Source organism: Terrapene carolina, unplaced genomic scaffold (assembly GCF_002925995.2).
Source record: "Terrapene carolina triunguis isolate 2854851 unplaced genomic scaffold, T_m_triunguis-2.0 Scaffold421, whole genome shotgun sequence".
NCBI classification, from domain to species: domain Eukaryota; kingdom Metazoa; phylum Chordata; order Testudines; family Emydidae; genus Terrapene; species Terrapene triunguis.
Genome location: NW_020664772.1, coordinates 272,211 through 282,976, shown reverse-complemented (window position 1 = coordinate 282,976; position 10,766 = coordinate 272,211). Strand labels below are relative to the sequence as shown.

The following is a 10,766-nucleotide window of genomic DNA, read 5'->3' as shown; positions in this document are numbered from 1 at the left end:
TCTCTCCATGGGACCTTGCCTATTATTTCTCTGAGTTGGCTGAAATCCACCTTTCTGAAGTCCAGTGTCCTTGGTTTGCTGGTCCTCCTTTCCTTAGGATCTTGAATTCTATCAGATCATGATCATTTCTTCCCAAGTTCCTGACCACCTTCAGGTTCGCAACTAATTCATCCCTGTTGGTCAAAACCAGATCCAAAAGGGATGACCCCCTAGTTGTTTCCTCAACTTTCTGAATCAGAAAGCTGTCCCCTACACACGCCAAGAAGTTGCAGGACACACTATGTTTCGCTGTATTAGTCTTCCAGTAGATATCAGGGAAGTTAAAATCCCCCATCAGTACTGACTCACGTGTTAGCTAATCCTGTTACCTGCTTGGAAAATGCCTCATCCACTTCCTCTTCCTGATTTGGTGAGCTATAATAGACCCCCCACCATAACATTGCTATTGTTCTTTTCCCTTTTTATCCTCACCCACATACCCTCAATTAGTTAGTTAGTACAGTGGTTCTCAACCAGGGGTATGTGACCCCCCTGGGGGTATGCAGAGGTCTTCCAGGGGGTACATCAACTCATCTAGATATTTACCTAGTTTTACAACAGGCTACATAAAAAGTACTAGCGAAGTCAGTACAAACAAATTTCATACCGACAATGACTTGTTTATACTGCTCTATATACTATACACTGCAATGTAAGTACAATATTTCCAGTAGATTTATTTTATAATTATATGGTAAAAATGAGAAAGGAAGCAATTTTTCAGTATCAGTGGGCTATGATCCTTTTGTATTTTTATGTCTGATTCTGTAAGCACGTCATTTTTAAGTAAAGGGAAACTTGGGGTATGCAAGTCAAATCAGACTCCTGCAAGGGGTACAGTAGTCTGAGAGCCAGTACATTAGTATATATCACCTATGCATATAGCTAGCTAAACACTCATACAGTCCCCTGCACTCCCATAGACTGTGTATAGACCCAACATCCCTATACATATACAGCTCCTTGCAGTTCTGCAGCACCTTCACATGCTCGCATCTGGCAACCTGCTACTGAACAGGAAAGGAGACTGCTGGCAGAGGAGGCAATCCCCCAATAGAGCATGTAGCCCCCCATCCTGGAGAAATGATCAATAATGACTCCTGCATATGCACATAGCATAGCCCACACATTGGTAGCACAGACACCATGGCCTATGGAGCCTACTGATGCACTGGGGACATCTGGTACATTTCTACAGCACATATAGCCACAAGCCCCTGGCACCCCTCCACAGCACCCACAGTCACATACACAGGCATCTCCTACGCCTCTATGACACATACTAAGGGCAAGAGGCAAGGGCAAGAGATCTCTCTTCCCGTGTGAGTGCATGCATAGAAGTGCTCCAGCAAGGCACATCACCCTGCGTGTCTCTATTCCTATAGCTCCTATACACCTACCCACCTGAGATGCAGCAGTGTCTCCTATTTCTATAGCCCAGTGGCTCTCAGTGAGGGGTCTGGGGCCAGATGGGGGGCCGAGAGCAGGTTTCAGGGGCTCTGCCAAGCAGGGCCAGCGTTAAGTCTCGCTGGGGCCCAGGACAGAAAGCCAAAGCCCCACTGCATGGGTCTGAAGCCCGGGGTCCTGAGCCCTGCCACACGGGGCTGAAGGGGAAACCTGAGCAATGTAGCTTTGCAGGGCCCCTTGTGGCATGGGGCTCTGGGCAACTGCCCCACTTGCGACCCCCTAACGCTGGCCCTGGCTTGTATACAGGGCTGGCGCAACCCATTAGGCGACCTAGGCGGTCGCCTAGGGCACTACAATTTGGGGGGCAGCGACCGCAGCGGTATTTCAGAGGCGGGACCTTCCGCCGCCTCTGTGGGGGGCGGCATTTTGGGGCGGGACCTTCCGCCGCCTAGGGCGGCAGAAAAGCTGATGGCGCTCCTGCTTGTATATGCAGAAAACCAGTTGTTGTGGCATAGGTGGGCTGTGGAGTTTTTACAGATTGTTGGGGGGGAGAGGGGCTCAGAAAGAGAAAGGTTGAGAACCCCGGCTCAGCAGATACTCACATTCATGAGTTCCCATTTCCTTTAAAAAGCTGAGGGGGAGGTTTCTGAAAAAGAGCTAGTGTGCCGTATTCGCCAGGGGCTGCTTTGCTCTCTATGGTCCTTACCTGGCCCCCAAAACCTAGTACCTGAGCACCAGTTTAAAAAAATTATTTATCCTCCCAATACCCCCAAGTGACAGGAGAGCACCATTCATGTGGGAAACTGAGGCACAGAGCCGTTAAGCTCTGGTTTATACTAGAGGAGTTACACTGGTATCATGTCACCTAGGGGGCGCGATTTTTTTACCTATATATTTATGCTGCTATAAACGCTACCATGGATGCAGCCATACCCCAAGAAGCTCCAACCCAGCACAGGCCGGTTAACTTCCCACACCTAACCTAGCTCCGCATTTATTTCTCCTGCGGCCTCCCCCCATTAGTCCCCCCCCCGCCCCGCCCCGCCATTGTCCCATTCCCAGGGGCACTCGCTCTCCCATAGCTGAATCAGTTCTTACCTGCAGGCTCCGGCTCAGGGGCTGGTGTCGGCAGAGCCCCGGGCCTGTCCCAGGGGCTGGTTCCAGCCCCCGCAGAAAGTGCTCCCGGCTGGGCACGGGGGGGGCGGTTAATGCAGGTCTCTCCCAGCACAGACCCCGCTGGGGAGCAGCAGCGGCTCAGCCCGGGCTCCCGGCTCACAATGGAGGCAGCAACAACTTTAAACAGCTCGGGTTAGGAGCAACTGCAATGCAGGAGCCGCAGTCTCTCATCCCTGTTATTACAATTATTCATTATTATGATTATTTGCAAAGCAGACGCACCTAGGAGCCCATATCTCTGCCTCCCCCCTGCCAACACCAGATACAGCCCACCGCTCTCAGCTGATCCAGCCCCTTCCTGTGCCCCTCGATACCAACCCGGGCTGCAGCCCTCCCTGGGTCTGGGACAGGCTGCAAGCAATGCCCAGAGCACTTGTCTGCAGAGATTAGGGGTTCCCTGGAGGAAAGTGGCGTGTGAAAAGGACTACAGCCGCCCCCCCTGCTCACCCCCACAGGCTGCAGAACAATCAGATCCTCCCAAAAGGCGGCGGGGGGGAAATGTGCAGGGATCCGAGCATGCTCAGTAACATCTGCTGAAGCCTCCTGCCCTCCGAATCTGCTCCCTGCTATACAGTACATGGGAGCTAAAGGGGGAGGAGAGGGATGCGCAGAATTTGTGCACGGGGCAAGACATGCCCAGAGGAGGATGAAATAGGTGGAGGGAGGCAGCGCTTAATTGTGCCAGGGCTTGCCGGGCTGAACTCCGGCACCTCTAGGCTTGGCAGTTCCTAGCCCTGGCACTTCTGGGCTGGGCAGTTTCTAGTCCTGGCACCTCTGGGCTTGCAGGTTTCAGCCTTGCCTCTTCGCCGCCCCCCACCGCCACACTCCCTGTGTTTGTCCCCCTTAACAATAGCCCCCATGACTCCATGTAAGTCCCTGCACTGTTCCTGCATCCTCTGCCCAGCTTCTCATCAGAGGGGCCCACTCCACAGTGCACCCCTCTGTGAGGAGGGTTGGGGAGGGAGAGCCTGTCTGTGTTGGACAGGCAGAGAGACAGGAAGCCCCTGATTTAACAACACGCATGAGCTGCCACCTGCTCACTTTACAAATAAATGAACAGAAAGATTGCACCAGGTCAGTTCAGACAGGGGTGGCAATAGACCCCACTGGTGAATTCCGGCCCCACTGAAATTGATGGTTTTTTTCAAACAGGCTTCAAGGGAGCCAGGATTTTACTCCAGATCACCAATCTGCTAGAGCTAGATTTTAGCCACTCGGCCAGGCTGCCTTTCAGATTGATTGTTCCACAAATAAATGCTTTTGTGAGCCTACCTCTAACCTAGGGTGACCAGACAGCAAGTGTGAAAAATCGGGACAGGCGGTGTGGGGTAATAGGAGCCTATATAAGAAAAAGACCCCAAAATTGGGATTGTCCCTATAAAATCGGGACATCTGGTTACCCTACTCTAACCAGTACACCACACCATCTTCCCAGAGCCAGGGATAGCATTCCTGATCTCCGATTTTCTACTGCCATGGCTGCTGCTGCTGGGTGTATCTATTTTCCAAACATCCACGTGAGGCTATGGCATGTTTCAGGAGACGAGTGATGAGACAGACCCCTTCACAGAGGATCCCTGCAGCTGATTGGTTATGGTGTCACAGCTAAATATGACTGGTTGTTCTTGGTGCTGTTACTTTTGATAGTTTGTCCTGCACCATTGGGCTCCTGGGACCTCAGCACTGTTAAAGCAGATGAACTTCCCAAATGCATGGAACACATGATAGTCAAATGCTACCAGGGTGCATGTGGGGAATGGGCATCAACCATGGGTCTTGCTGGGTGGTTCTTCATTTATCTGTGGTATCCACCTCTGGCAGTGAGAGTCTGGTAAATACCTTGAGCCCTATTCCTACCTGTTGGGGCTGGGCAAATCTGGGGCTGGAAATTTGGCTCCAGGATGAACCCCCCAGCAAGTCCCTGAAAATCCCCTACGTGAGTTGTCTCCACTGCAGCCACTGGGAGGAACGAACGGTCGGGAGCTAAACATGAACGTTATGCTGGCACCTGTCGGGGTGAGAAGGGGATTTGGGAGACTTCAGAAGGGACTTTCAGGGTTACAGTGACCAGCCAGCTTTCATGGAGCACCGTACATTTATTTTAGGACAAAAACATTACAGAGAACACATATCATAAAACAACCACCAGTCTGTGTGCATGCTAGCTTATCAGCTGTCAGCCGTCTTCCACAGGGAGACCCTCTTAGCTTTCCAGTCCTTCCAGCAGGGTTTTGCCCTCTTGGCTACTATCTCATAACAAGGGATTTCCATCAGTTCAGGGTGGCCTTTTATACCACAAGCTCCTTCTTTGACTCCTGGGCCTCTTGAACCTGGTCTGAGCCAGTCTATGCAATTCAGCCAAGGAGGTGGTGCTGCTCTTGGGCTGTTTACCTGCCCTGGGATCTTCAGTAATTAACCACCACTGGATTTAGTTCCTGGAGAAGCTCAGTTAAGCTTCCCCCATGGCGCAATCTTATAATCCCTACTTCCCAAAGGTACATACAACATTTACAGATACAAAATGCCAATGGCACATATCATTACAATAGTCTTTTGTGTTTCCATGCTTCCAAGGTCTTGCACCTGTCACGGAGGGTGTTAGATTAAAGCCACCTCCTCCGGTCTCCTGCTGCAGGATTAACGAAAAGCGATTCTTTCATCAGCCTCAGGATTTGAGTACCTGCATTATTAATTCAATCTGAAATCGATGATCCAAAAAACCCCAGCATTGTTAATCCAGTGATGTATTGACTCAATCTCAGTTGTAAATTTGAAACAATACCATGATCAACTCCATCTGAGTTTAGTGAAGTTATAATAGTTTTAGCCTCAGTTATGTGTTTGTTTAATCTACATATTTGCTTGATTATATTTTCTAATAAAACCCATGCAAAGTACACAGCACTCGCTTGTTTTTTTCAGATTGCAACATGGTCCAGAAACACGAAGAAGAAGGTAAATTAGCTGAGTTCTCTGAAAGCTGCATGGCCCTCTCCTGAAATTAAACCTTTAGACCTCACAAGAGATGTCAGCAGAAGGGCTGGGGAGTAAGTGATTCCTCCTCAGGAAGGAAACTGAACAGGTGTGGGGAACTTTTCCCCTGGCCCTAGAGCCCAAAAATGAAGGAAATTCTTGGGGGACCAGAACAGACCAGGAATGTTTTATTAGACATTTATTTGGGCAAAAAAGAAACCTACTGAGGTAAAAAGGTCAAAGATTCCCTGAAACTTGAAACAGACCCATGACAGCCCATCTCCCCCACCCTCTGTCCAGAGAGGAGGGGAGAATCCCTTCCCGGGAAGCTATTTCAGCATAATCCCCTGCCTGAAAACATGGACAAGGGACTCTAGCTAACTCAGGAAAACCATCCCCCAACAGAGAGAGCTGGGAAGGGACAGGAGTGTCAGAGACTAATACAATACAGTAATAATAATAATAATAATAATAATGACATTTTCCCTCTCTTGGCACCTCTGTCCTCCTGAGCCACTGAACACCCCGTGATCAGCAACCCCTCACGACTCCACACGGAGGTGGGCATCTGCTATTAACCCCATTGTAGAGATGGGAGGAACAGACCCCCAGAGAGGAAAGGAAGTGAGTGAACCATGATCGCACAAGGGGACACTAGCAGAATTGGGTATCGAACCCAGGAGCCCTGACTGCCAGGCTCTCTGCCCTTGCTCCACTCAGATTTGAGACGAGATCCTAGGAGTCCAGAGAACCGATAGCCCCTGCTCTATTACACCATCCTGCCCACACTGGGACAGCGGAATCCTTTCGGGGGAATGTATTCCTATGAGTTTTCCGGTCTCCGTCCCCTGCCTCCCTGCAGCTGCAGAGACACCAAATAAATTGAGCATCACTCTGAATCCTGTCGCTTCAGATAGGCAGCTCTTGCTATTTTATAACTAATTGTAAGCAAGCAAGACACGAGAAGTAATTCTTCCGCTCTATTCCAGTTGAGGCCTAATCAGCACGTGCTCTGGGTGCCACATTTCAGGAAAGATGTGGACAAATTGGAGCAAGTCTAGAGAAGGGCAACAAAAATGATTAAAGGTCTAGAAAACATGACCTATGAGGGAAGATTGAAAAAATTGGGTTTGTTTAGTCTGCAAAAGAGAAGACTGAGAGGGGACATGAGAACAGTTTTCAAGTACTTAAAAGGTTGTTACAAGGAGGAGGGAGAAAAATTGTTCTTCTTAACCTTTGAGGACAGGACAAGAAGAAATGGGCTTAAATTGCAGCAAGGGAGGTTTAAGTGGGACATTAGGAAAAACTTCTTAACTGTCAGGGTGGTTACACACTGGAATAAATTGCCTAGGGAGGCTGTGGAATCTCCATCATTGTCTAACCTGCTCTTAAAAAAATCTCCAAACACCTGTCAGGGATGGTCTACTTGGTTCTGCCACGAGTGCAGGGGACTGGACTAGATGACTTCTCAAGGTCCCTTCCAGTCCTATGATTCTATGAACTACAGTCCTGCAGGGCCCCTTGCTGCTCCCTTCAAAAACGTCCCCCTGCCCTCACCTTGAGGGGCCTTAGGAGCTGCAGGGACAACTCAGACAAACTACAAGGGGGATTTTTGTCTCTTCTCTACATTGGAAAGTGTGTGTGAAAGCCACAGAAATGTCTCCCCACTGATACCATCACCTGCTCCCCCCAGACCCTAAAATGCCCCATCTACCAAGTACCCAGTGTTTCCTCCTCCCCGGCCCCTAACCAACCACCCCCCACTGAAACCCAGACCAGCCACCAGCCTGCTTTCCCTACCCAGACCATCCTCAGATGAAACCTGCTTCCAGAGGGCAGAGACCCATTGCCCCACAGGGAGAGCTCCTGAAACCTTCTATGCTGTGTGCACTTTCTGATGTGACTTCAGCGAATCCTTCCCCTTGTAGCTTTTCCCACAGACAGAACATTTATAGGGTGTCTCTGCTGAATGGATTCTCTGATGTCTAAGGACTCCCCAGCTCTGACTGAAGCTTTTCCCACATTCAGAGCAGTTATAGGGCTTCTCTCCTGTGTGGATTCGTCGATGTCTAATAAGTTGGGAGCTGTTACTAAACCTTTTCCCACAGTCGGGGCATTTATAGGATCTCTCTCCGATGTGGATTCTCTGATGTACGATGAGGCTGAATCTTTGTTTGAAGCTTTTCCCACACTCGGGGCATTTATAGGGTGTCTCTCCTGTGTGGATTCTCTGGTGCGAAACCAGGTTTGAGCTCTGAGTGAAACTTTTCCCACATTCAGGGCATTTATAGGGCGTCTCTCCTGTGTGGAGTCTCCGATGTTTACTAAGGTCTGAGCTCCGCTTGAAGCTCTTCCCGCAGTCAGGGCACGTATAGGGTCTCTCCCCCGTGTGGATTCGTCTATGTGAAATAAGGGATGAGAAATTAGCAAAGCATTTTCCACACTCAAGGCAGCTATAGGGCCTGTCTCCTGTGTGGACTGAGCGATGGGAAATAATGTCCGAGTTCCGCGTGAAGCTTTCCCCGCAGTCAGGGCATTTATAGGGCCTCTCCCTCGTGTGGATTCTCTGATGTACCAGGAGGTTTGATATCTGAGCAAAGCTTTTCCCACACTCGGGGCAGTTATACAGTTTCTCTTTCATATGGACTCGTTGTTGGACCATGATTTCACTAGGATCCTCCAAACTTCTCGCTTGGCAAGTGGATTCATCCTGTCTCTTCCTTTGCTGGTTGCTCTTCTGCCTCTCTGACCTGCGCTGAGTCTCACGGCCTTCTTCTTGCTCAGGACTCAAGGAAACGTCCCCTTTGGATCTTCCTGATACTGTCCCACATGGTTCCACTTGCTCAGGACCTTCCTGCTGTGGATTCTCTTCCTGGTTCTCACCCACCATCCCATCACCTGCTGGGGAAGAGAATCCAGACATGAAATGTTTCCTCTGCCATGGAGAAAGGAACCCTCAGAAAGGGGAATGGGAAATGGGGGGAACAAACCAAAATAACTGCTGGGGAGACTGAAAAAAATCAGGAGCCAAATCCCCCGCCCTTACTTAAAAAAAAAAAAAAAAAATGTTAATGGCAAGGGAGTGACAGCCTGGCCTCAGGGTGGAAGGGAAGCCATAAGCAATACCTGCCATGAAGATACGATACCTGCTGAGGACTTGGGTGAGATGAGGCAGAATACTGGGGCGTGCACAGGGCCGGCGCAACCCATTAGGCGACCTAGGTGGTCACCTAGGGCACTACAATTTGGGGGGCGGCGACCACGGCGGTATTTCGGTGGCGGGACTGCCTCTGTAGGGGGCAGCATTTCGGGGTGGGACCTTCCGCCGCCTAGGGCGGCGGAAAGGCTGGCGGCGCTCCTGGGCGTGCATGAAGCCTTTATGGGAATCCCAGCCACTAACTCCAGTGACCGATAATTTCTGCATCCATTTCACCAACTCCTTACCTGTGTTCATGTTTTAAGGATCTTCCTTTCCTCAAAGCCCTGGAGATTTGGGATTCACGGCTCTGCCTCTGGTTCTAGCCAGGAAATCACATTACGTTTGGGAAACTGGAACTGCTCCACAGAAAGAAAAACAGGTGAGACTAGTTAGTCGGAGACAGCATCATTTGCAGATGTCTTGAGTGGGTGGGGAAAATATTCCTGGAGATCCTTTGGCGGGGTCAGATGGTTCCTGAGAGATGGGCGGGTCCCACAGGGAGCTCCACACACTGGGGGATGTTCTGACTCTGGCACGGAAGTTGTGCCACCTCTTACCCCTTTCTGAACCTGCCATGACCAGAGCCCTATCCCAGCATGGACCCAATCCTGGGAAGGGAGGGACATGCAAAATCTGTGCACCTTGGTTTAAAAACACAGTGAGGTACGTACACCCCATCTGCCCCATTCCCTCCTACTTTAATATTGCTCTTAAACCAGAAAGTTTGGTCTCCGGAAAAAGTTTCCAAAAGAAGCCCGTGTAGAATGCAAGGAGCACAGGACACACGGTCTTGAAAACTGCTTAGGGCAGGGCTCGAACACACAGTTCATGGGTCAGGGTCCATAACCACAGTATACCCCCTGTCACTACCTGGAAAGCCTCTGGCTTCAACTGTGCACAGGTCTTGCTGCACATGTGAATTTCACAGTGCTAAGTGCATCGCTTTGGCACATGCTGACCTGACGTTCCAGACTGTAATGTTAATAACTTTTTCAATGTGGCTTCCCCAAAAGGGCACTGGGTTGCCATGCTTGAGTTGAGATAAACCCCAGGTGACTGAGATCAATTTGAGGAGGGGTTAGTGTCCTAGGTGTGCAAAAAAACATGGTAGGTGAATGAGACTTGGGGTTTTTTTTTTAAGTAAAATATTGCTTTTTCGGGGGGGCTACTCAGGAAATCCTTGCTCAAATGATCCCAGATTTGAACACTATCACTACCCCAGTACCCATATGAGGCTCAGAAAATTTCAAGACAATCTGAAGATTGGTTGCATTGCTCTCAGAATACAGTAGAGCCTCAGAGTTATGAACACCAGAGTTACGAATAGACCGGTCAACCACACACCTCATTTGGAACTGGAAGTATGCACAATAAATATGGCAGGCGACCAGCTTGGCTAAACAGTGAAATCCTTGCTGATCTTAAACGCAAAAAAGAAGCTTACAAGAAGTGGAAGATTGGACAAATGACCAGGGAGGAGTATAAAAATATTGCTCAGGCATGCAGGAGTGAAATCAGGAAGGCCAAATCACACTTGGAGTTGCAGCTAGCAAGGGATGTTAAGAGTAACAAGAAGGGTTTCTTCAGGTATGTTAGCAACAAGAAGAAAGTCAAAGAAAGTGTGGGCCCCTTACTGAATGAGGGAGGCAACCTAGTGACCGAGGATGTGGAAAAAGCTAATGTACTCAATGATTTTTTTGCCTCTGTCTTCACGAACAAGGTCAGCTCCCAGACTGCTGCACTGGGCAGCACAGTATGGGGAGAAGGTGACCAGCCCTCTGTGGAGAAAGAAGTGGTTCGGGACTATTTAGAAAAACTGGACGTGCACGGGGCCGGATGCGCTGCATCCGAGGGTGCTAAAGGAGTTGGCGGATGAGATTTCAAAAATAAAGGCTAATGGCTCTGCAAACTCGTGGCGATCAGGGGAGGTCCCAGATGACTGGAAAAAGGCTAATGTAGTGCCCATCTTTAA

The 10,766-nt window shown here is 49.7% G+C and overlaps 1 protein-coding gene across 1 annotated transcript in view; it reads right to left on the bottom strand.

Annotated features, from left to right (window-relative positions):
- LOC112119442 (zinc finger protein 665-like) overlaps positions 1–9,824 on the bottom strand; it is a 49,632-nt gene extending 39,808 nt beyond the window's left edge. The window contains exons 1-3 of the mRNA XM_029913025.1: positions 9,040–9,824; positions 7,478–8,496; positions 3,895–3,901 (exon numbers count right to left, since the gene is read on the bottom strand). Of these exons, the coding sequence (XP_029768885.1) occupies positions 3,895–3,901; positions 7,478–8,496; positions 9,040–9,049 (1,036 nt within the window). The 5' untranslated portion in view covers positions 9,050–9,824. The remainder of the gene's footprint in view (positions 1–3,894; positions 3,902–7,477; positions 8,497–9,039) is intronic.
- Between the last annotated feature and the right edge of the window lie 942 nt (positions 9,825–10,766).